At 48.2% G+C, this 27,235-nt stretch overlaps 1 protein-coding gene across 1 annotated transcript in view; it reads right to left on the bottom strand.

Annotated features, from left to right (window-relative positions):
• Positions 1 to 6,375: 6,375 nt before the first annotated feature.
• The window catches only part of LOC139268194 (2-5A-dependent ribonuclease-like), a 74,212-nt gene continuing 53,352 nt past the window's right edge, over positions 6,376 to 27,235 (bottom strand). The window contains exons 3-7 of the mRNA XM_070886244.1: positions 18,816 to 18,991; positions 16,125 to 16,342; positions 14,976 to 15,108; positions 13,479 to 13,615; positions 6,376 to 6,672 (exon numbers count right to left, since the gene is read on the bottom strand). Coding sequence (XP_070742345.1) covers positions 6,552 to 6,672; positions 13,479 to 13,615; positions 14,976 to 15,108; positions 16,125 to 16,342; positions 18,816 to 18,991 — 785 coding nt within the window. The 3' untranslated portion in view covers positions 6,376 to 6,551. The remainder of the gene's footprint in view (positions 6,673 to 13,478; positions 13,616 to 14,975; positions 15,109 to 16,124; positions 16,343 to 18,815; positions 18,992 to 27,235) is intronic.

Below are 27,235 nucleotides of genomic sequence, written 5' to 3'. Positions count from 1 at the left end.
CGTTGGTGGACATAAATGCCTGGGCTATCATTGTGGCTTTGCTCAGATTCAGTGTTTCAACAGTCAATAGTTTGTGAAGGATAACCTCATGGTCAATGCCAAGCACAAAAAAGTCTCTTAGCGTTTGTTCAAGTAATCCATTGAATTCACAATGTCCTGCAAGGCGCCTTAGTTCGGCAACGTAGCTCGCCACTTCCTGGTCTTCCGACCGTTGACACGTGTAGAACCGATACCTCGCCATTAAATCATTTTCCTTCGGATTTAGGTGCTCCTGGAGCAGTGTACACAAGTCTTCATAGGATTTGGTTGTTGGTTTTACCGGAGCTAGAAGGTTCGTCATGAGGCCATAGGTTGTTGCCCCACATATCGTGAGGAGAATCGCCCTTCATTTGGCAGCGTTTTCATCCCCTTCCAGCTCATTGGCCACAAAGTATTGGTCGAGTCTCTCCACGAAGGCCTCCCAATCATCCCCTTCTGAAAATTTCTCCAGGATACCAACAGTTCTTTGCATTTTCGTGCGGTTGTCCATTACCTCGTCACCAATTATTATGCTCATAATAAAGGATGAAACCTAGTACTGTATGCAATGAGTAAGTGTGACCTTAGCTCCTTTAATTGAACTGAAAAGCGTGCAGGCACAGCGTGGGAGGCCTGCTTATATACAGTGCTCCCAGGGGATGCAGGGATCCCTTGGGACTCCAACAGGTAGGCCCTCTGGTGGTGGTGTGATACAGGTTGCCAAGGGTTACATACATAACAGTGCGAATGGGCGGTTTCTGTGCCGTATATTCTATGTGATTTTATGTAATTCTCTAGTATCAGCTGTGGCTCAGTGGGTAGCATGCTTGGCTCTGAGTCAGAAGGTTGTGGGTTCAGACCCCACTCCATACTTTAGGATAACACTTCAGTGTAGTACTGAAGGACTGCTGCACTGTTGAACATAACAAATAGGAGCAGGAGTAGACCATTTGGCCCCTCGAGCTTGCCCCACCATTTAATAAGATCGTGGCTGATCTGTTCATGGACTCAGCTCCATTTCCCTGTCCGTTCCCCATAACCCTTTATTCCCTTATCGCTCAAATATCTGTCTATCTCTGATTAAATATATTCAATGACCCAGCCTCCACAGCTCTCTGGGACAGAGATTTCTACAGATTTACAACCCTCTGAGAGAAGAAATTCCTCCTCATCTCAGTTTTAATTGGGTGACCCCTTATTCTGAAATTATGCCCCCTAGTTCTAGATTCCCCTATGAGTGCAAATATCCTCTCTGCATCTAACTTGTCGAGCCCCCTCATTATCTTATAAGTTTCAATAAGATCACCTCTGATTCTTCTGAACTCCAATGTGTATAGGCCCAACCTACTCAACCTATCTTCATAAGTCAAACCCCTCATCTCCGGAATCAACTTAATGAACCTTCTCTGAACAGCCTCCAATGCAAGTATATCCTTCCTTAAATAAGGAGACCAAAACTGTATGCAGTACTCCAGGTGTGGTCTCACCAATACCCTGTACAGATGTAGCAGGACTTCTCTGCTTTTATACTCCATCCCCCTTGCAATAAAGGCCAACATTCCATTTGTCTTCCTGATCACTTGCTGTACCTGCATACTAACTTTTTGTGTTTCATGCACAAGGACCCCCAGGTCCCTTTGTACTGCAGCATTTTGTAATTATTCTCCATTTAAATAATAATTAGCTTTTTTATTTTTTCTGCTAAAGTGGATAACCTCACATTTTCCCACATTATACTCCATCTACCAATTTTGTGCTCATTCACAGCCTGTCTATATCCCTTTGCAGATTTTTTGTGTCCTCCTTACAATTTGCTTTCCCACCCATCTTTGTATCATCAGCAAATTTGCCCACATTACACTCGGTCCCTTCATCCAAGTCATTAACATAGATTATAAATAGTTGAAGCCCCAGCACCGATCCATGTGGCACCCCACTAGTTGCCATTTGCCAATCGGAAAATTACCCATTTATCCCGACTCTCTGTTTTCTGTTAGTTAACCAATCCTCTGTCCATGCGAATATATTACCCCCTGTTGCGTAAGCAGTAACTCAATAGGCTTAGTACCGTGAACTCAATCAGATGCGACCTGACTCTACTTTATTAGCTCTCAAAGTGAGGATTAAACATGGAGGCTTCCTTTATATACAAGGGCTGCATGTATGTGTCTGTGGCCCAATGACCTCCGATGGTTGCTCCCCCTGGTGGCAGGTAAACCCAGGCATTGATACATTACATCATTCCACCCCCCCCCCCCCAAGATCTTGGTATCAGTTCTATTTACAAATTGAGATGGTCCGGGGCTTTCTGCTCCATAGTTGATCGTTTCAGTTCAATTCAAGATCTGGGTGAGCTCTCCGAGTCATTCATGACTTGAGGCTGGGTGGGTGATCTAATGGGAGTGGCAGTGTCCATGTCGAGGATTGAAGGTCCAGATTCATTGACAACAGCAGGGTCTTCTGATGGCGGAATATGAATCGGTTGGTCATTGATGGTATCTTCTTCAAGCTGTTCCGGTTCATCTGTGTGCCGCAATTTCGTCTTTGCAATGTGCCTCCTGCATGTTTGCCCATTAGTGAGCTTGACAGTAAGCATCCTTGGCCGTAACAGTGCCAGTAATCCACTTGGGGCCTTGACCATAATTTAGCACAAACACAGGATCAATAATAGAGATGTTGCGTGACACAGCAGTGCAATCATGATACCACTGCTGATGTTGACGTCTGTTTTTGACGTGATCGTTAAGATCAGGGTGGATAAGCGAGAGCCTGGTCTTGAGATTTCTCTTCATCAACAATTCAGCAGGAGGGACCCCGGTAAGCGGGTGGGGTCTCGTCCTGTAACTAAGCAGTATGTGTGACAAGCGAATCTGCTAAGAACCGTGAGTTACGTGTTTCAGGCTTTGCTTGATGGTTTGGATGGCTTGCTCTGCTTGAACATTTGACGCGGGTTTGAATGGTGCTGACCTTACATGCTTGATACCATAAACTCTTGAAACTCCAAACTCGTGAAGCACGATCCGCTGTCGCTCACAACGATGTCGGGCAGACCATGAGCGGCGAACATAGCACGAAGGCTCTCAATGGTGGTTGTGGATGTGCTGGATGACATGATTACACATTCTATCCATTTGGAATACGCATCCACCACCACCAAAAACATTTTGCCCAGGAAAGAACCCACATAGTCGATGTAGATCCTCGACCATGGTTTGGATGGCCACTACTATAGATTTAGTGGAGCATTGCTTAACTGCATGCAAGTGTTGCACTGATCCACACATGACTCCAAATCAGAATCAATGCCAGGCCACCAAATATGAGGCCTGGCAATGGCCAACATCATCACAATACTGAGATGGGTACTGTGTAAATCCCGTACAAATCTCTCCCTTCCTTTCTTGGGCATAACAACACGATTACCCCATAGCAAACTATCAGATTGAATGGATAGTTCGTCTTTGCGACGGTTGTAAGGTTTGGTCTCATCACACACTTCTCTGGGAATGGCCAACCAATCACCACTAAGGACACACATTTTACAACCGATAAGATTGGATCTGGGCTGGCCCAGGTACTAACTTGTTAAGCAGTGATGTGCGACCCTGCACTCTCAAAGGCATCCATGACCAACAGTAGGTCTGCGGGCTATGGCGTTTCCACCTCCGGCGTGTGCAACAGTAAATGGCTTAATGCATCGTCACAATTCTCCGTGCCAGGTCTATGGCGAATGACATAATCATAGGCAGATGTCAGCGCCCACCTCTGGATGTGGGACGACATGTTGGTATTGATATCTCTATGTTCTGAAAACAAAGATATGAGCGGCTTGTGATCGGTTTCAAGCTCGAAACAAAGCCCAAACAGATACTGGTGCATCTTTTTAGCCCCATATACGCAGGTTAAAGTTTCTTTCTCTACCATGCCATAGGCGCTTTCCGCTTTAGACATGCTTCTCGATGCATACGCAATGGGCTGTAGTTTGGCCGACTCATTGGATTGTTGGAACATGCAACCAACCCCATGTGATGAAGCGTCACAGGCCAATACTAAACGCTTGCACAGGTCATAATGTAGCAGCAATTTGTTGGAACAGAGCAGATTTCTAGCCTTCTCGAAGGCACTGTCTTGAGATACACCCCAAACCCAGTTGTTGCCTTTTCTGAGCAGCATGTGCTGTGGCTCTAATAATGTGCTCAATTTAGGTAATAAATGACCGAAGTAGTTGAGAAGACCAAGGAACAATCGCAGCTCCGTCACATTCTGGGGTCTGGGTGCATTCTTGATGGCGGCTGTTTTCGAGTCCATAGGCCTGATGCTGTCCACAGCAATCTTCCTTCCCAGGAATTCGACTTCCAGTGCCATAAAGATGCACTTTGAAAGTTTCAGCCTGAACCCCACTTTGTCCAAATGATATAGAACCTCTTCCAGGTTGTGCAGGTGTTCGGCAGTATCACGACCTGTGACCAGGGATGTCATCTTGGAACACCACGGTTCTAGGGACGGACTTCAGTAGACTCTCCATGTTTCTCTGAAATATGGCTGCAGCCGAGCGAATTCCAAAAGGACACCTGTTGTGAATGAACAGCCCTTTATGGTTGTTGATGCACGTAAGTTTCTTCGACAATTCGACACGCTCCTGTGTCATATAGGCTGACATCAGATCCAATTTGGTGAATGACTTTCCCCCGGCTAGCGTTGCAAACAGGTCATCAGCCTTTGGTAATGGAACTGATCCTGCTTCGAAACTCGGTTGATCGTAACCTTGTAGTTTCCACAAATCCTGACAGTGCCATCACTCTTCAGCACAGGAACAATGGGACTAGCCCATTCGTTAAATTCGACTAGTGAAATGACCCCTTCACGTTGGAATCTGTCCAGTTCAATTTTGACCTTCTCCCTCATCGTGTACGGGACTGCCCGGGCTTTGTGATGGACGGGTCTTGCATTTGAGTCCAGGTGGATCTGCACCTTGGCTCCTGTGAAGTTGCCGATGCCTGGTTCGAACAGTGAGGGAAATTTGCTCAGCACTTGAGCACACGAAACGTCATCCACCGATGACAAAGCTTTAATATCGTTCCAGTTCCACTTTATTTTTTCGAGCCAACTCCTGCCAAACAGCGTTGGACCATTGCCTGGAACGATCCACAGTGATAGATCATGAACCGCCCCATCGTGCGACACCTTGACTGCTGCACTGCCAATCACTGGTATGAGCTCTTTGGTGTAGGTACGCAATTTTGCATTTACTGGACTCAGCTTGGGTTTCACGGCCTTGGTGTCCCACAGCTTTTCGAAAGTCCTGTGGCTCATAATTGACTGACTCGCACCCGAATCTAATTCCAGAGATACCGGCATGCCGTTCAATTTTACTTCAATCATTATCGGTTATCTCTTTGTCAGGAACGAATATACACTATACACTTCCTCCTTGGGTATCTCGGGTTGCATTGCCGGATCCGCTCCGGATCGGTCATCATCATCCACGTGGTGTGTCGCAGCACGCTTGCTGAGCTGCGGACACATCCGCTGAAGGTGCCCCATTTTTGCACAGCCTCTACAAATATACTGTCTGAAATGGCACTGATGAGGCCGTGATTGCCCCCACAACACCAACAAGGTGAAATTGGATTTGTGCCCAATGGCGGACTTCGAGCAGCTAGTTTTCGCAAACACGGTCAGATAGGCCCTGCCAGGTGCAGCTCTGCCAACCGACGACACAATCTGGTGCGCAGTACTTGCCGTGGAGTTCTGACCCAGCGAGGATATCTGCTTTGTACTATCAACCGTGGTCAGGCAAGCCTGGGCGATCGTGATGGCCCTGCTCAGATCCAGCGTCTCCGCAGCCGGCAGCTTCCACAGGATCACCTCGTGGTTTATGCCTATTACAAAAACGTCGCGCGGCATGTCTTCCAATGCGGTTCCAAACTTACACGGCCCAGCGAGACGTCTCAGGTCAGCAACAAATTCCGCCACGTCCTGGCCCTCAGAACGAACATGCTTGTAAAAGCAATATCTTGAGATAATGATGCCTTCTTTAGGTTTGAGATGGTCCCAAATCAGAGCACACAATTCCTCATAGGTATTTGCCATTGGACGTGCAGGTGAGAGCAGATTCTTTATGAGACCATAGATTTTTGGACCACAAACCTGTGCCTAACTGCGTCAGCATCTTCATCCATCTTGTTGGCCACGAAGTACTGGTCAAGGCGATCTGTAAAATGCTCCCAGTCTTCTCCCTCCACAAATCGCTCCAGGATTCCAATGGTGCTCACTTTTTTTTCTGTGTGAAAGTGCGTATTGTGCCTCGTCACCAAATGTTGCGTCTGCAATAACTCAATAGGCTTAGTACCTTGAACTCATTCAGGTGCGACCTGATTCTACTTTATTAGCTCTTAAAGTGAGGATTAAACATGGAGGCTTTCTTTAAATACAAGGGCTGCACATGTGTGTCTGTGGCCCAATGACCTCCAATGGTCACTCCCCCTGGTGGCAGGTAAACCCAGGCATACATACATTACACCCCCAACCCCTTAATCTGTTGGAAAGTGTTTGACCCAATCGGTGCCCTTCACAGCACTGTAGATCAAGATAACGAGATCGGGAAATAAACCGAAGAAATATTCCTCTGGGCGCACAACAATAGTCCGGATTCTGAAAAAAAACAAACGAGAATAAATATGTTTGAGCCAATGAAGATTTTTCTAACTGAGCCCTAAGTGCTGAGCTTTGGTCCTCAGTAATCACCAGGGCTCAAAGCATCAATGTTAAAGACATCTAACTGGTCAGCTGGAGTTGCTCCATACAGAATCAATTGAAATTTACAGCACGGAAGTAGGCCATTTCGGCCCATTGTGTCCGCGCCGGCCGACAAAGAGCTATCCAGGGGGTAATCCCACTTTCCAGCTCTTGGTCAGTAGTCCTGTATGTTATGGCACTTCAAGTGCACATCCCTACTCCAGTTGGGAACAATTTCCTGAGCATTTCTGCAAGCTTTGAACAGAAACACTGTTGACGCCCGCCCTCTGCAGAAGGCAGCAGCTCACACTCGGGTACAATTCCACTGGCACAAACCGCCAGAGAAGTAGCTGGAACCGCTGTTTCCATTTAATCAGGGGAACCCCGACCCGCGCACACACTGCCCTGTGGGGATTCAGTTACCAGAGGAGCCCTGCACACACACACTGCCCTCTGGGGATTCAGTTATCAGAGGAGCCCCGCACACACACTGCCCTGTGGGTTTGGGTAATCAGGGGAGCCCTGCACACACACTGCCCTGTGGGGATTCAGTTATCACAGGAGCCCTGCACACACACTGCCCTGTGGGGATTCAGTTATCACAGGAGCCCTGCACACACACTACCCTGTGGGGATTCAGTTATCAGAGGAGCCCGGCACACACACTGCCCTGTGGGGATTCAGTTATCAGAGGAGCCCCGCACACACACTGCCCTGTGGGTTTGGGTAATCAGGGGAGCCCTGCACACACACTGCCCTGTGGGGATTCAGTTATCACAGGAGCCCTGCACACACACTGCCCTGTGGGGATTCAGTTATCACAGGAGCCCTGCACACACACTGCCCTGTGGGGATTCAGTTATCACAGGAGCTCTGCACACACACTGCCCTGTGGGGATTCAGTTATCACAGGAGCCCTGCACACACACTGCCCTGTGGGGATTCAGTTATCACAGGAGTCCTGCACACACACTGCCCTGTGGGGATTCAGTTATCACAGGAGCCCTGCACACACACTGCCCTGTGGGGATTCAGTTATCAGAGGAGCCCTGCATACACACTGCTCTGTGGGTTTGGGTAATCAGGGGAGCCCCAGACACATATTGCCCTGTGGGGATTGGCTTATCAGGGGAGCCCCGCCACCGCCTACACACTGCCCTATGGGGATTCGGTTATCAGGGGAGCCCCGCACAAACTCTGCTCTGTGGGGATTTGGTTGAGGTTTAAAAGCCTGTTGATTATCAGAGGATGCGAAAAAGTTCACGAGGAACAGAGGTCCGTAGGTCGGAGGACCTGAGAAAAAATGAGATAGAGTACAAGATGCTGCAATCCATGTTGATATAATCATGTGAAGAATGCAGGTGTAATGTATGCATCTGTGAGTATGCTCACTGGTTGGTTGAGCTGTTGAGTGGGAGTGGCTTAGCCTGTCACGCAACATTCAACAGACTCAATAAAACCCCAGCCAGTCGGGTTATGGTGCACCATGAGCCATTAAAGACCAGACAGTCTGAGGTTTAATCTCCAATTTATGCTGATCTTAACCAGCGCAGCAGTTCGGGTCTTACAATTACCCCCAGAGATCCTGGGTTGGGGAGAAGCAGCAATCAGCCAGGGTTCTTCCTCTTCACTGCTACTCAATGACTCCTACATAAGAACATGAGAAATAGGAGCAGGAGTCGGTCACACGGCCCCTCGAGCCCGCATCGCCACACCTTGTCCAGCCCTCGAAGAATTTTTTAAACTTTCAATGAGATTGTTGTGTATCTGTAAAGCATGCACTCCCATGTTCTGCCACAAGGGAATGCATCCCCTGAAGTCTGAAGTGATCAAAGCAGCCCTTGGGAGCACTGTATATAAGCCGGCCCCTAAGGCCTGTTCCTCACTCTGGAGTGTCTTAATAAAGACTGAGGTCACTGTTAATTTAACCTCCCTGTGTGCAGCCTCATCTGTGTTCGGAACACAATAACTGGCGACGAGTATACAAATCCAACGCAAAGATGCAGCAAACTGTGGGCATCCTGGAGAAGTTCTCGGAGGGTGAGGACTGGGAAGCATATGTCGAACGGCTAGACCAGTACTTTGTAGCCAATGAGTTAGACGGAGATGGAAGCGCTTCAAAAAGGAGAGCAGTCTTCCTCACGGTCTGCGGGGCACCGACCTACAGCCTCATGAAGAATCTTCTGGCTCCGGTGAAACCCACAGATAAGTTGTATGAGGAGCTGTGTACACTGGTTCGGGAGCATATTAACCCGAGGGAGAGCATGCTGATGGCAAAGTATTGGTTCTACACGTGCCAACAATCTGAAGGTCAGGAAGTGGCGAGCTACATCGCCGAGCTAAGGCGACTTGCTGGATAATGTGAGTCTGATGGCTACCTGGAGCAAATGCTCAGAGACTTTTTTTGAACTGGGCATTGGCCACGAGACCACCCTATGAAAACTTTTGTCTGTAGAGACACCGACCCTCAGCAAGACCATTGCGATAGCACAGATGTTTATGTCCACCAGTGATAACACCAAACAAATCTCTCAGCACACAAGGGCTAGAAATGTTCATAAATTAACTGGAACTGTGGTTTGCAAGCAGAAATGTATTGGGCAGAAACCATGAGTCAGCAACTGCCAGCAGGCCTCAGGTGACCCAGATGACTCAGAGTCCGCACCAAAGGATGAATGCAAGGCAATTCACACCTTGTTGGCATTGTGGAGGCTTCCATTCAGCCTATTCATGCCGTTTCAAAGGGTATGTTTGCAAGACGTGTGGAACAATGGGGCACTGCCAACGAGCTTGCAGACGAGTTGCAAGCTCTGCAAAACCTGCTAATCACCATGTGGCAGAGGAAGATCGGTCCATGGTGGATCAAAGCAATTTCAAACCTCAGAGAGAGGAGGCAGATGCTGAAGTACACGGGATGCACATATTTTCGACGAAATGTCCACCTATAATGCTAAATGTAAAATTGAATGGCTTACCCTTAGCCATGGAACTGGACACTGGCGCTAGCCAATCCATCATGAGTAAAAAGATCTTTGAGAGACTGTGGTGCAGCAAGGCACTCAGACCAGCCCTGAGCCCCATCCACACAAAACTGAGAATGTACACCAAAGAGCTTATCACTGTCCTGGGCAGCGCCATGGTCAAGGTCACCTACAAGGGCACGGTGCACGAACTACTACTCAGGATTGTTTTGGGCGATGGCCCCACACTGCTTGGAAGGAGCTGGCTGGGCAAAATCCGCTGGAACTGGAATGACATCCGAGTGCTATCACATGTCGATGAGGCCTCATGTACCCAGGTTCTTAACAAATTTCCTACCCTTTTTGAGCCAGGCATTGGAAACTTTTCCAGGGTGAAGGTGCGGATCCACTTGGTCCCAGAGGCATGACCCATTCACCACAAGGCGCGAGCGGCACCTCACATGATGAGGGAGAGAGTGGAAATCGAGCTGTACAGACTGCAACGCGAGGGCATCATCTCCCCAGTGGAATTCAGCGAGTGGGCCAGCCCGATTGTTCCAGTACTCAAAAGTGATGGCACGGTCAGGATTTACAGCGATTATAAAGTAACTATTAATCGTTTCTCGCTACAGGACCAATACCCGCTACTTAAGGCAGATGACCTATTTGCGCCGCTGGCAGGAGGCAAGACATTCACCAAGCTCGACCTGACTTCAGCCTACATGACACAGGAGCTGAAGGAGTCTTCGAAGGGCCTCACCTGCATCAACATGCACAAGGGAATGTTCATCTACAACAGATGCCCGTTTGGAATTTGGTCGGCTGCAGCGATCTTCCAGAGAAACATGGAGAGCCTACTCAAGTCGGTACCACGCATGGTGGTTTTTCAGGACGACATATTGGTCACGGGTCGGGACACCGTCGAGCACCTACAAAACCTGGAGGAGGTCCTCCAGCGACTGGATCGCGTAGGGCTGCGGATGAAGAGGTCGAAATGCTTCTTCATGGCAACAGAAGTGGAGTTTTTGGGGAGAAAGATTGCGGCGGACAGCATTCGGCCCACCACCGCCAAGACAGAGGCTATCAGGCACACGCCCAGGCCACAGAACGTCACGGAGCTGCGGTCGTTCCTGGGACTACTCAACTATTTTGGTAACTTCCTACCGGGGTTAAGCACCCTCTTAGAGCCCCTACATGTGTTATTGCGTAAAGGTGAGAACTGGGTATGGGGAAAAAAACAAGTAATTGCTTTTGAGAAAGCCAGAAACATTTTATGCTCCAACAAGCTGCTTGTTTTGTGTAACCCGTGAAAAGACTTGTGCTAGCATGTGATGCTTCGTCGTACAGAGTCGGGTGTGTATTACAACAAGCTAACGTTGTGGGGAAGTTGCAACCTGTTGCCTATGCTTCCAGGAGCTTGTATAAGGCTGAGAGGGCCGACAGCATGATTGAGAAAGAGGCATTAGCATGTGTGTTCAAGGTAAAGAAAATGCATCAGTACCTGTTTGGCCTCAAATTTGAGTTGGAAACCGATCACAAGCCCCTCATATCCCTGTTCGCTGAAAACAAGGGGATAATTACTAATGCCTCAGCCCGCATACAAAGGTGGGCTCTCGCACTATCAGTGTATAACTATTCCATCCGCCACAGGCCAGGTACCGAGAACTGTGCGGATGCTCTCAGTCGGCGACCATTGCCCACCACGGGGGTGGAAATGGTGCAGCCTGCAAACTTGTTGATGGTAGCAGAGCCCACAGACTTGTTGATGGTCATGGGAGCATTTGAAAATGATAAATCACCTGTCATGGCTTGCCAGACTAGGACTTGGACCAGCCAAGATCCTCTGCTGTCCCGAGTAAAAAACTGCGTACTGCATTGGAGCTGGGCCAGCATCCCCGTTGAAATGCAAGAGCTAATCAAGCCATTCCAGCGGCGAAAGGACGAGCTGTCCATTCAGGCAGACTGCCTGTTGTGGGGTAACCACGTAGTGCTATCCAAAAAGGGCAGGGAGACGTTCATCTCGGATTTCCACAGCACACACCCGGATATAGTAATGATGAAAGCGATAGCCAGATCCCACGTGTGGAGACCCGGTATCGACTATGACTTGGAGTCCTGTGTACGGTAATACAGTGTTTGTGCTCAGTTGAGCAACGCGCCCAGTAAGGCACCACTAAGTTTGTGGTCCTGGCCCTCCAGACCATGGTCAAGGATCCATGTCAACTATGCGGGCCCGTTTCTCGGTAAAATGTTCCTGGTGATTGTGGATGCTTTTTCAAAATGGATTGAATGTGAAATAATGTCGGGAAGCACCGCCACCGCCACCATTGAAAGCCTGAGGGCCATGTTTGCCACCCACGGCCTGCCTGACATACTGGTCAGTGACAACGGGCCATGTTTCACCAGTGCCGAATTTAAAGAATTCATGACCCGCACTGGGATCAAACATGTCACCTTGGCCCCGTTTAAACCAGCCTCCAATGGGCAGGCAGAGCGGGCAGTACAAACAATTAAACAGAGCCTTAAATGAGTCACAAAAGGCTCACTCCAAACCCGCCTGTCCCAAGTACTGCTCAGCTACTGCTCGAGACCCCACTCGCTCACAGGGGTGTCCCCGGCTGAGCTACTCATGAAAAGGACACTTAAAACCAGACTCTCGCTGGTTCACCCCAACCTGCATGATCAGGTAGAGAGCAGGCGGCAGCAACAAAATGTAAACGATGCTCGCGCCACTGTGTCACGGGAAATTGACCTGAATGACCCTGTGTATGTGCTCAACTATGGACATGGTCCCAAGTGGATCACGGGCACGGTGACAGCTAAAGAAGGGAGTAGGGTGTTTGTAGTCAAACTAGATAATGGACAAATTTGCAGAAAGCACCTGGACCAAACGAGGCTGCGGTTCCCAGACTGCCCTGAACAACCCACAGCAGACACCACCTTTCTCGAGCCCACAACACACACCCAAAGGATCAACGACACCACCCCGGACCAGGAAATTGAACCCAACAGCCCAGCAAGGCCAGGCTCACCTAGCAGCCCTGCAGGGCCAACAACACGCCAGCCCAGCGAGGGCACAGCCAATACACCAGAACAGACATTTGTACCGAGGCGTTCCACCAGGGAAAGAAAGGCTCCCAACCGCCTCAACTTGTAAATAGTTTTCACTTTGACTTTAGGGGGGGGGGCGGGGGGTGGGGGGGGGAGGGGGTGGAGTGATGTTGTGTATCTGTAAAGCATGCACTCCCATGTTCTGCCACCAGGGAGCGCATCCCCTGAAGTCCCAAGGGATCCCAGCATCCCTTGGGAGCACTGTATATAAGCCAGCCCCTAAGGCCTGTTCCTCACTCTGGAGTGTCTTAATAAAGACTGAGGTATTTACTTTAACCTCCCTGTGTGCTGCCTCATCTGTGTTAGGAACACAATAGAGATCACCTCTCATTCTTCTAAACTCCAGAGAGTACAGGCCCAATCTACTCAATCGGTCCTCAAAGGACAACCCTGTCAGCTCAGGGATCGATCTAGTGAACCTTCTGCTGGGCAGTGGGCCCCAGTGAGACAGGTCTGGCCTCTGTTGCCCTCCGTTGTTAGCCAGCCGTGTGGAACTGGACCCAGCCAAGGACAATTGTACCGCATCATCTGCACCTCATTAGGGGCTTTTAGTGGGGCAGAAAAGAGGAACAAATGGCGCTTCATTCTGCTTTAAATCGACACTAAAAATTACAAAATAGAAAGGAAAACATTGGCACCAAAGTCACATACTCTTCAGGCTTTTGATTAAAATGCTGGCTCAGGTTTCTGATGAATTTCAGGAGGTCACTGGTGGTGTTACTGTACGCGTTCTCATTCACTTTCTTGCCTTGCCCCATGTTCATGTTGTTTAGGACCTTGCGGTCGATCTAAAGTAAAAAGAGTACCAGAGTTTTTGTTCAAAAGGAAATGTAATTCACTTTGTTTTCCTTCTGCGATCACATTCCTGCTGCAGCCTCCTGTTGTGCGTGTCCTTCCTCCTCCAGCCCAGGGTGTTGGGTCTTGTTTGCTATGGCCTCCATCAGAGAGGAGGCACTGTTCCAAGTGGCACCACTGGTCCTTGTGACAGTTTCACCAACCCCCACCCCTTCCTTGAAATGTATTACTCCACTCTCATTGAGATCAGCTAATGTTTGGTCCTTACACTACCTTTACCGACCATCCCACCATGGGCCCAATGCAATCCCCTACCCCAGCCCATGTACAATCTACCCCATAGACCCTACCCCAATATAATCCCCTTCCCCAGCCCCTGTACAATCTACCCCATGGGCCCTACCCCAATGTAATCCCCTTCTCCAGCCCATGTACAATCTACCCCATGGGCCCTACCCCAATGTAATCCCCTTCCCCAGCCCATGTACAATCTACCCTATAGACCCTACCCCCATATAATCCCCTTCCCCAGCCCATGTACAATCTATCCCATGGACCCTACCCCAGTGTAATCCCCTTCCTCAGCCATGTACAATCTACCCCATCATGGACCCATCTGAATCATCCAATACAAGTATATCCTTCCTTAAATACAGAAACCAAAACTGTACGCAGTACTCCAGGTGTGGCCTCACCATACCCTGTACAGTTACCCTGTAATGCCCCTGGTTGCGACACCGGTGCGCATTTTGACTCTTGCCCGACTCATACCCCACAGCGCACCCCGCAGTGAAATCATGCCTGGGAAATCAGGCAGTCCAACGATACCGACTGTGGAGAGTTAAGTAATGGACTCCTGAGGTAAGTGTGATTGTTTTTGCTTTCAATTTGTTTTGCAATTTGTGTTGTGGTGGCAATGTTTTGGGAATGTTTTTGTGGATTTGTGAAAGCTTTTTTTATTCCCCCCCCCCTACCCCACCGGCCCCCGCCCAGACGTGTCTTGGAGTGCTCCAGGCCCGGCTGTTTAGCTCGGGAGTTTCCCATGCTAACACCCCAAGAGAGGTGTACAAGGCATCCCTTAGCGCTGCGTCCCCTGACTCAGGGCACAGCTGCCCAATGTTACTGACTGAGGAGCAAATTATTCCCAGGCGCAATCTTTACCGCCCTGGTGCCATTACCGCACCGAAAACATCAAAGCCGAGAATCCAGCTTCATATGTTTTGCTGGGGCTTCTGCAGCTGGTTGCATCGACACCTCATTGAATTTAACTCCGGTTCGACACAAACGCTGCCAATCAGAAGCCAGCATCTGAAAGCTCTGAAAAGCAGTGTTGTTACAGGTTAGTTGTTCTACCTTTTCTTTCCAGTTGTGAAATGATCTTTCCTCGTCCTCGCTGGTCTGATTCAGAATGTGTACTAACGGACTGTCCTGTTTCCGTCTTGTTACGTCTTCTTCATTGGCAAGACTTTGGACAAAGCGGCTCTTTCTGGGGTGAACACCAAAAGTGGATTAATGCAGAGTGATCTCAATAACACACAACTCCAATAACACATGCCACCTTGTGTCACATGGGCACAGTATTGATGGAATGAGAACGTAGTTAGAAATCGGGCTCACTTCAGTTCCCCAATAACCGAGTGAGTAAAGGTGAGGTAAGTAACGTCCACCTCAAGTAAGGGTGTTTGTTTTTAGCGATTTATGTTGTTGTGGCGTAGGCTATGTATTGGGAATGTTTTTGGTGTTTTTTTCCCAGTTTTTTTTTCTCCCCAGGCCTCTCTCAGTAAAGAGTTATAGGGAATGGACAGGGAAGTGGAGTTGAGGCCAGGATCAGATCAGCCATGATCTTATTGAATGGCAGAGCAGGCTCGAGGGGCCAAATGGCCAACTCCTGCTCCTATTTCTTATGTTCTTATACAGAACAAGGAATGCTTGATTCTCAAACTGGCTGCAATAATAATCTACCTCCCAGCCTTAACATTCCTCCTTGGTGAACACAAAAATCGGTGTTAGAAATGGAGAGAGCAGGCATGGTCTTGTAGAATTGGAACAGTTCTGGGACCAGGTATGTAGGGGAGGAAATTGCCCTCTGCCCTGTTTCGGGCAGATAATTAGAATTATTTGAATTATTACCGCCTGGTGGGAGGTGAGAAATTCGGCTCTTTAACTGTGACACCGGTCGGTGAGGCCTTAAAAAGGGGCAATTTCAGCCCCGCAGTGTCGAACACCAGGTTCTGCTCCAGTGATACCGTCAATGGGCACACTGCTTTCAGCCCGGTGACCCGAATAATGGTCTCTGCTCTCGGGCTCCTCCAACAGTCGTATAGAACAATACACTGCAGTGAAGGAAAACTGAGCGATATCGGCAGCATTACCGCTATCTCTCCTCAGAACATGTTAGAATTCAATTGAAAATACTTCATTGCTCAATCAGTTTTTCAGCACATTTAGGAATTGGGGAAACTCAAACCTTGCAGAACCTTGTCCAGTCCCAGCCTGACTTACTCTGTTTTTGTCCACAGGAACGGGTGGCCCTTGACCTCACTGAGCGTCGCTCGCTGCTCAGCTGGTGCTAACAGCCTCTCTATCAAATGCCTGACTTCAGCATTCTCGGCTTTGTGAAGATCCTCATCGAGAGAAGGGTTATTCTCACACTCATCCTCCTTACTCCTGTAAGGGTCCTTTCCTCCTGTCATTATATAGTACAATAGCCGTCCTAGTGCCTGTCCAGTAAAGAAAACAACTTCACACCTACACCGTGTTAAGGAGAAAGGATGCACAGGCCCCAACCCCACAAATATACAATGCAAATCATATTGTATAATATATTCTGCTTTACATCCCCCCCATTCCTTTTTATAAACATTTATTTGTATCTAATCTTTCATAGAATCGTAGAAGTTTGCAATACAGAAGGAGGTCATTCAGTCCATCATGTCTGTGCCAGCTCTCTGATAGAACGGTCCCATTTTCCTGCCCTTTCCCTATGGCGTGTACAATTTTTCTTAAATATTTGAGCAAGTTCCTTTGAGAAGCTATTATGGATTCTGCGATCCCCGCAGTTTCTGACGGGTCATCCCGTGTCCTAACAACTTTCTGCGTAAAACAATTTCTCTTAACCTCTCTGTTCCAAATTTCAGGTCTGCACCAGATATTCTCTCGGGATCAGCATCATTCCTGTAATCGGACCCCATGGGTCCTATGATCAGGAGTTTACTCTGCCCAATATCTAGTCATATGTTAGCATGAGCTGGGGAGCTGTAAGAATGAAAACCATCATTGTGTGTACTGGCTTCTGTAATCTCGCAAGTTCCCTCACGGACATTTCTCCTCTTCTGGGAGGTGGAACGGAAACAACTCTAGTGAGACGAGACTAATTGTAAAGCAACAAGTTGGTTCATTTTAATCTATGAATAAACAGTAGAGAGTTTTCCATAAATTTCTGTCTATTTTAAAACACTTCTCGTAATATAGAGAATAACAAAGTATGCCACACTATGCCTGTTAATGAGCTAAATTCACTGATCAGACCAGCAAATCCCTGATACTAGCCAACCCGAATTTGAAGAAGTGAGGTTCATAGAATCAGAGAAATTTACAGCACGGAAGGAGGCTATTTCAGCCCATCGTTTCCACGCCGGCCATCAAAGAGCTACCCAGCCTAATCCCACTTTCCAGCTCTTGGTTCATAGCCCTATAGGCTACATCCAAGATATTTTTTAAATGTGATGAGGGTTTCTGCCTCTACCACCCTTTCAGGAAGTGAGTTCCAGACCCCCACCAGCCTCTGGGTGAAGAAATTTTCCCTCATATCTCCTCTAAACTTCTCCCAATTACTTTAAATCGATGCCCCCTGGTTGTTGACCCCTCTGCTAAGGGAAACAGGTCCTTCCTATCCACTGTATCCAGGCCCCTCATATTTTTATAAACCTCAATTAGGTCTCCCCTCAGCCTCTTCTGTTCCAAAGAAAACAGACCCAGCCTATCCAATCTTTCCTCATAGCCAAAATTCTCCAGTCCAGGCAACATTCTTGTAAATCTTCTCTGCACCCTTTCCAGTGTAATCACATCTTTCCTGTAATGTGGTGACCAGAACTACACACAGTACTCCAGCTGTGGCCGAACCTGTGTTTTATACAGTTCAAGCATAACCTCCCTGCTCTTGTATTCCATGCCATGACTAATAAAGGCAAGTATTCCGTATGCCTTTTTAACCACCTGATCGACCTGGCCTACTACCTTCAAGGATCTGTGGACATGCACTCCAAGGTCCCTCGGTTCCTCCACCCCTCTCAGTACCCTCCCATTTATTGTGTATTCCCTTGCCTTGTTAGACCTCCCCAAATGCATTACCTCACACTTATCTGAATTGAATTCCTTTTGCCACTGTTCTGCCCACCTGACCAATACTTTGATAAAGCAGTCTGCAGCTTTCTTCTTCATTATCAACCACACGGTCTATTTTAATATCATCTGCAAACCAGGGCGCATAGATTTAAAATAATTGATAGGAGGTTTAGAAGGGATTTGCGGTGAAATGTCTTCACCCAGAGGGTGGTGGGGGTCTGGAACTCACTGCCTGAAAGGGTGGTGGAGGCAGAAACCCTCACCACATTTAAAAAGTACTTGGATGTACACTTGAAGTGCCGTAATCCACAGGGCTATGGACCCAGAGCTGGAAAGTGGGATTAGGCTGGGTAGCTCTTTGTCGGCCGGCATGGACACGATGGGCCGAAATGGCCTCCTTCCGTGCTGTAAACATCTATGATTCTATGACCGTGCTGGCACATATAGAATACCATCTCCTTGACGCAATGCAATATTCATATTAATGGAACGATACATAGCTCCCAAACTCTCTTTCTCTCTCTCTCCTTTCCTTGTGTCTATTGTCCCATGTTCGTCCTGAACACCAAATGTGCTGCCTTACAAGCTCTTCACTCTGTCTCGATCCTCACTGTGTCCTATCGTACCTCATTGTCCCCATTCTCTAACCCGTTGCACGACTTACCTCACTCAACCTTCCCTCCCTCTCGCCAGCTGCAGGCTTTCAAATCCTAACCTTGGCACCACCTAATCTAACCAGGACCACTTGGTTTTTCTGCTCTCCTTTTTACTCTTCTCGACCTTAGTTGCATCCTGTAATAAGGACTATTCGCCGAGAGAGAAAGAAAAGACGCCGCAGAGTGGATGGACCTGTAAATCTGCTTTGAAAAGCTCGTCTTCTTCGAAGGTTGCCATTGGCGACCCTTTCAGTTTCTGCAGGATTTCAGAGGCCTCCCAGGTCCCGGGGGATGGTATCTCCACAGCTGGATTATCATCAAAGTGCACGCTCTTGTCAAAATCTGCCAGTCGGACCTGCTTTTCAACATCTGTGGAAAATCAAACCATTTTATTTCTCTGTGTTTTTGCCAGACACGCGAGCAAAAGGGCAGACTGTTTAAACGTCCAAATCAATTTTAAGTCAATTTATGTTAAAACAGAATTTGCACTTGTGTTGTAAAAGTTTCACCAATCACCGGTAGATCGGAGTTCCAATCAGAACAGTGTTGGGAATTGAAGGGGAAGTTAGATAAACACACGAGGGAGAATGGAATAGAAGGCATATGCCAATATTCGATGAAGTAGGGTGAGAGAAGGCTCATGTGGAGATAAATGCCGCAGGGAGCAGTTGGGCCAAATGGCCTGTTTCTGTGTGATAATTCTATGTCATTGGAGACATTTATAAGAACATAAGAAATAGGAGCAGGAGTAGGGCATTTGACCACTCGAGTCTGCTCCGCCATTCAATACGATCATGGCTGATCTGATCATGGACTCCGCTCCACTTCCCTGCCCGCTCCCCATAACCCCTTATTCCCTTATCATTTAAGAAATTGTCTATTTCTGTCTTAAATTTATTCAATGTCCCAGCTTCCACAGCTCTCTGATGCAGCGAATTCCACAGATTCACAACCCTCAGAGACAAAATTTCTCCTCATCTGTTTTAAATGGGCGGCCCCTTATTCTAAGATTATGCCCCCTAGTTCTAGTCTCCCCTCTCTGCAGCCACCTTGTCAAGCCCCCTCATAATGTTATACATTTTGATAAGATCACCTCTCATTCTTCTGAATTCCAATGAGTAGAGGCCCAACATACTCAACCTTTCCTCATAAGTCAACCCCCTCATCCCCGGAATCAACCTAGTGAACCTTCTCTGAACTGCCTCCAAATCAAGTATATCCTTTCGTAAATATGGAAACCAAAACTGCACGCAGTATTCCAGATATGGTCTCACCAATACCCTGTATAACTGTAGCAAGACTTCCCTGCTTTTATACTCCATCCCCTTTGCAATAAAGGCCAAGATTCCATTGACCTTCCTGATCACTTGTTGATCACTATGTTAGTACTGCAGTGATCTGAACCATATGAAGTTACATTCATTTGATCTTGTGCTACACAATTCCTTCTCCCCTGGAGGTTTCCATCATTCCATGTTGTAGAGGGACATCAGCAGTAACATGAATGGAATAGGCTGCCTGCAAACAGGCCTGATTGTTTCCTATCTGATTCCAATCCAAACTAGGCTGGATGGATGGATGCAGACTGCGGGGCCTTTCACTGTCGGGATGTAGATTCAAATCCAGCCCACCCAATGGAATTACATTTTCTTCTTATGGACATATGTATGTCCCAATAGTGTAAACCCAATTTAATATGGGCAAAGATCGACAGAACCAGTGGCGGAAACTGTTGAGGTGAAGGAAGTCGATGCCATGGAATGGAATATCTTCCTACTTTATTTTTAACCAGAATCCCATCAAGTATTCCAGGGTGAGCGACAGAACAAGTTGGGTGCACAATAATGCTTCTTCTACTTTCCCCCAACAATGTGCCTTGATATCCCCAACAACATAAAGCAAGAACGCACCTTTTATGGGCTCAGGACGTCCCAAAGTGCTTCACAGTCAATGGAGAACTTATAAAGTGTAATCGCTGTTGTAATGTAGGGAAACAGGGCAGCCAAGATATGCACAGCAAGGTCCCACAGACAGCAATAAGGTAATTGACCAGATAATCTGTTTTAGGTGTTGATTCAGTGATAAGTATTGCCCAGGAAATCATGCAAACTCCCCTGCCCTTCTTCGCATAGTGCCACGGGATCTTTTACATCCACCTGAGAGGGTGGATGGGGCCTCGGTTTTAAATCTCATCAGAAAGACGGCACCTCCAACAGTGCAGCACTTCCTCAGTACTGCAATGATGTCAGCCATTATTTTATGCTGAGGTTGTGGAGTGGGACTTGAACATAAGAACATAAGAAATAGGAGCAGGACTAGGCCATTTGGCCCCTCGAGCCTGCTCCGCCATTCAATAAGATCATGGCTGATCTAACCTTGGCCTCAGCTCCACTTCCCCGCTCACTCCCCATAGCCCTTCACTCCCTCATCATTTAAAAACCTGCCTGTCATGTATCTCACACCACTGTACATAACTGCATCTTACATGCTATACATGACTGTAACTAGATATGACCTGTAACCACAAGCATACCTTACCACTAGGGGTCCACTTGCAGGAGACACTGGATACCTGTTCCACACAGATATATAAAGACAAGTCTCAGGCAAGTGTGGCATTCGAGAGCTGTGTAATAAAGGTGCAGGTCCTGAGTGACCTTGACTTGAGTATGTGCCTCATGTGAATCTGTACTGCGGAGACAGGACTTTACAGTGGCGACGAGTTAGAGATTACGGAATCCACAGAATGGCGACCAACGGCTCAGATGAAAAATACAATGCTGGAGATAATTGGGAGGACTTTATAGAAAGGCTCCAGCAAAGCTTTGTAACCAAAGATGGGTTAGGCGACGATAGGGCAGACAAGAGAAGAGCACATCTCTTGACCAGCTGTGGCTCAAAAACATATGCCCTAATGAAGGACCTGCTGGCACCCGAGAAACCAGCAAGCAAGTCGTTTGAAGAGCTGAGCACACTGGTAAGACACCACCTGAAGCCAGCGAGCAGGCTACACATGGCCAGACACAGGTTCTGCAACTACAGATGCTGTGTGGGCCAGAGCATACCCGACTTCGTGGCGGAACTTCGGAGGTTGGCCAGTTTATGTGAGTTCTCCGATGAACCAAGGAGAGAAGCACTGAGAGACTTTTTTGTTGAAGGAATAGGCCACGCAGGCATATTCCGAAAGCTCATAGAGACCAAGAACTTGACCCTAGAGGCAGCAGCACTGGTTGCACAGACATTCTTGGCAGGAGAAGAAGAAACGAGGTTGAGCTACACTGCGGGTACGACAACTAACGGAACATCGGAACATAAGAACATAAGAACATAAGAATTAGGAACAGGAGTAGGCCATCTAGCCCCATCTAGCTCCACCAAGGGGTTCACAGCGTGAAACAAACCGCTACCCCCACACACAGACAAAGGCAGGAGAGCAGGCCCTCAGCAGCAGGCAGTGGCGCCAGAAGCCATCAAGGGCCATATGAACGGCCGCTCACACCTCATCAACCTACAATGCGAGCAATCAACAACAAACTGAGAGAAGCTCAAGAGAGATCAGCCAGACGCAGCTCATCCTTCGGAAACAATGGAAGCGGTCTGTGCTGGAGATGTGGGGGAAGGCACTCATCAAGGGTGTGTCGATTTCAGCATGCCGTTTGCAGAAACTGCAACTATACAGGGCATCTGGCCTGCATGTGTAGAAAAACGGCAGCTCGGCTGGTATATGAATCGGAAGGGTCGGAAAGCGAACCAGAAGACGGTGGAGACAGTACCCGGGACACCGAGGTACAGCGGGTCAACACGATCAATGGCCACTGTTCTTACAACAAGACACCTCCAATAAGGATGAGGGTCCGACTCAACGGGATACCCGTCAACATGGAACTGGATACGGGAGCGAGTCAATCTCTCATGAGCGCTCAACAATTTGAACAGCTGTGGCCGCACAAAAGAGACAGACCAAAACTCACAAGGGTCGACACCAAACTAAGGACCTATACCAAAGAAATCGTACCAGTCCTCGGCAGCGCCATGCTCTCAGTCACACACAAAGGGACAGTGAACCGACTTCCCCTGTGGATTGTCCCCAGAGATCTCCCAGCACTACTGGGGAGAAGCTGGCTGGCAAAACTAAATTGGAAATGGAATGATGTTTACGCCATGTCATCAGAGGAACGGACCTCCTGCTCAACAGATCTAAGTCGATTTGAACATCTCTTTCAGCCAGGTGTGGGCACCTTTAAAGGGGCTAAAGTCAAAATCTACATCACACAGGATGCTAGACCGGTCCATCACAAGGCTAGAGCTGTGCCCTATGTGATGAAGGAAAAGATTGAACATGAACTGGACAGGCTTCTGCGGGAAGGCATTATCTCACCCGTGGAATTTAGTGACTGGGCAAGTCCCATCGTCCCCGTCATGAAGCCTGATGGATCCGTACGAATCTGTGGGGATTATAAATCTACCATAAACAGAGTCTCCCTACAGGACCAATACCCGCTGCCCAGAGCGGAGGACCTATTTTCCACATTGGAAAACTTTTCTCGAAACTAGATCTCATATCTGCGTATATGATGCAAGAACTGACCGAAGAGTCTAAACTACTCACCACCATCAACACACAGCGAGGCCTTTTCATGTACAATCGATGCCCATTCGGCATCAGGTCGGCAGCTGCTATATTCCAGCGCAACATGGAGAGTCTGCTCAAGTCCATCCCGGGGATGGTTGTATGTCAAGACGACATACTTATCACGGGCAGGGACATCGACTCCCATCTCCGCAATTTGGAGGAAGTACTAAATCGGAAGTACTGGATCGGGTAGGGCTAATAGTTAAGAAATCCAAGTGTCTGTCTCTCGCGCCCAAGGTTGAATTTTTGGGCAGAAGGATTGCCGCTGATGGAATCCGCCCAACAGAATCCAAAACTGAAGCAATTCATCTGGTACCCAGGCCCCGGAATGTATCGGAACTGCGTGCCTTTCTCGGGCTAATCAATTACTTTGGGAACTTTATGCAGAACTTAAGCACGCTGCTGGAGCCTCTCCACGTGCTACTCAGGAAGGGGTGCGATTGTTTTTGGGGGGACGCCCAGGAGCGCGCCTTCAATAAGGCACACAACCTTCTATGTTCCAACAGTGTTTTGGCTTTTTTTGATCCAGGTAAAAAGCTAGTTCTTACATGTGATGCGTCAGCGTATGGGGTTGGGTGCGTTTTGCAACATGTCAATGGTGCGGGTAAATTAAAACCCATAGCTTATGCCTCCAGGTCACTTTCACGGGCAGAGCGTGGGTACGGTATGGTGGAGAAGGAGGCGCTCACGTGCGTGTACGGTGTCAAAAAGATGCACCAATACCTTTTCGGGGCCAAGTTCGCGTTAGAAACCAACCACAAGCACCTCACGTCCCTGCTATCCAAGAGCAAGGCAATAAACGCCAACGCCTCGGTGCGCATTCAACGGTGGGCACTCATGCTGGCGTCTTACGACTACACAATAAGGCACAGACAACTGTGCCGACGCGCTCAGCAGGCTATCCCTGGCGACCACGGAAGGGTCTGACGAACAGGACTGTGAGATAGTCATGGCAATCAATGCCTTTGAGTCCACAGGTTTGCCCATGACGGCTCGCCAAATCAGAGCCTGGACGGCCAGCGACCCCACGTTATCCTTAATAAAAAGATGTGTCTTAACTGGCGACTGGGCAGAGGCTCACGATGCCTGCCCCGAGGAGATCAAACCTTTCCATAGGCGCATGCATGAGCCATCACTACAAGCAGACTGCCTGATGTGGGGCAGCCAAGTAGTCATACCTCTGCGAGGCAGAGAGGCATTTATCCGGGAGCTCCACCACGAGCACCCGGGGATCGTTCTCATGAAGGCCATAGCCAGATCCCACGTCTGGTGCCCTGGCATTAACGCGGACTTGGAGCTCTGCATCCGATGGTGCACCATTTGTGCCCAACTCGGTAATGCCCCCAGGGAGGCCCCCCTGAACCCCTGGCCCTGGCCCACCAAACCGTGGTCGCGGGTGCACGTAGATTATGTGGGCCCATTCATGGGCAAAATGTTCCTCATAGTTGTAGATGCAGTTTCAAAGTGGATTGAATGTACCATTTTAAACTCGAGCACCACCTCCACCACTGTGGCGAGCCTTGGAACTATGTTTGCCATGCACGGAATTCCTGACATATTGGTCAGTGACAATGGTCCGTGCTTCACCAGCGCAGAATTCCAAGATTTTATAGTTGACCACGGCATAAATCACGTTAAGACGGCATCATTCAAGCCGGCCTCCAACGGCCAGGCGGAGCGAGCAGTGCAAATCATTAAACAAGGCATGCTTAAAATCCAAGGTCCCATGCTGCAGGGCCACCTGTTGCGACTGCTGCTGGCATACAGATCTCGTCCGCATTCATTAACTGGGGTTCCCCACGCGCAACTGTTGATGAAACGGACCTTAAAGACAAGGCTCTCATTAATCCTCCCAGACATGCATGAAATCGTTTGAGGCAAAGAGCCGTAAGCTAACTGAGTACCATGACTGAAATTCGAGGGGGAGGTGGAATGAGATAAGAGACAAAATGTTTGTGCTAAACAATGGCAGGGGTCCCAAATGGCTTGCAGGGACAGAAACGGGCAAGGAAGGAAACAGACTACTGGTGGTACAAATGGACAATGGCCAAACCTGCCGGAGGCATGTAGACCAAGTAAAAAGTAGATTCGCCAACAACAGAACCAGAGGAAGACTACAATGTGGAACTCACACCACACCTGGTGGAAAGAGGGAACAAACTGAGGAAAGGGCAATCTCAACAGACAGCCCAGGCGAGACACCAACAATCATACTGAACGAAACAGACAGCCCAGGCGAGATACCAGCAATCACACCGAAAGAAAAACAGGCACCAAGGCAAACAACTGAACCACAACTAAGACGCTCCACATGAGAGAGTATACCACCTGAGAGACTGAACCTATAAAGAGAATAAACCTTGGGGGAGGGTGATGTCATGTATCTCACACTACTGTATATAACTGTATCTTACCATGTTATACATGACTGTAACTAGATATGACCTGTAACCACAAGCTGACCTTACCACCAGGGTTGCACTTGCAGGAGACACTGGATACCTGTTCCACACAGGTATATAAAGACAGGTCTCAGGCAAGTGTGGCATTCGAGAGCTGTGTAATAAAGGTACAGGTCCTGAGTGACCTTGACTTCAGCATGTGCCTCGTGTGAGTCTATACTGAAGGGATAGGACTTTACACTGCCTATCTCCACCTTAAATATATTCAATGACCCAGCCTCCACAGCTCTCTGGGGCAGAGAAGTCAACCCCCTGAGAGAAGAAATTCCTCCTCATCTCAGTAAATGGGCGACCCCTTATTCTGAAACTATGCCCCCTAGTTCTAGATTCCCCCACGAGCGGAAACATCCTCTCTGCATCCACCTTGTCAAGCCCCCTCAGAATCCTGTATGTTTCAATAAGATCACCTCTCATTCTTCTAAACTCCAATGTGTATAGGCCCAACCTGCTCAACCTTTCTTCATAAGTCAACCCCTTCATCTCAGGAATCAACCTCGTGAACCTTCTCTTAGCTACCTTCAATGTAAATATATCCCTCCTTAATTACGGAGACCAAAACTGTACACAGTACTCTCGGTGTGGCCTCACCAATACCCTGTACAGTTGGAGCAGGACTTCCCTGCTTTTATACTCCATTCCCCTTGCAAATAAAGGCCGACATTCCATTTTACTGATTACTTGCTGTACCTGCATTCTAACTTTTTTGTGTTTCATGCACAAGGACCTCCAGGTCCATTTGTGCTGCAGCATTTTGTAATCTTTCTCCATTCAAATAATAATTTGCACAACCTTTGACTCAGAGGCGAGAGTGGAAGAAACTGAGCCGAGTCTGACCCTAACATGTCTCAACTCCAGCCTTGGAAAAGCACTGCCCTGCAGTTCACTGCCTTCTGGCTACTCTGAGGCAGCTTTTATATTGCTGTGTCAGTGTCATCGACTCCCAATACACGGATCTCACACAGCCAGTGATCACCCCAATGTAAGCTTGCTAGGGCTGGCCACGAGGAAGAACTTATTAAAAAAGGGCCTTCCAGTACTGAAATTCAGCGAGTTTATTTTGGGGTTACTGTCAACCAATGTTCCCTTTTATTTTTTAGAGCGCAGTCCCTTTAACTGGCTGCGTGGCCCATTCAATGTTTGTGCGCCTGGTTTCTCCCAGATACAGGCCAGTGGGCGGCCTGCGCAGGATCTCCAGACCACTGTGCGGCCGCATGGCTTCACGGGAATGATGCTACCAACCCCCAACAATGACAACAACAATATTTTTACAGCGTGTTTAACACAGTAAAATGTCCCAAGGCCTTCCACAGGGGCATTATCAGGCAACATTGGACACCGAGCCACATAGAGATATTAGGACAGGTGACCAAAAGTTTGGTCAAAATGGTAGGTTTTAAGCAGAGTCTTAACAACAATAATAACTTGCATTTATATAGCACCTTTAACATAGTAAAACGTCCCAAGGTGTGTTATAAGACAAAAAAAAAATTGATACCGAACCACATAAAAAGAAATTAT

The sequence above is a fragment of the Pristiophorus japonicus genome, chromosome 8 (assembly GCF_044704955.1).
Source record: "Pristiophorus japonicus isolate sPriJap1 chromosome 8, sPriJap1.hap1, whole genome shotgun sequence".
Classification (NCBI taxonomy): Eukaryota; Metazoa; Chordata; class Chondrichthyes; family Pristiophoridae; genus Pristiophorus; species Pristiophorus japonicus.
This window is presented reverse-complemented; position numbering and strand designations above follow the sequence as displayed.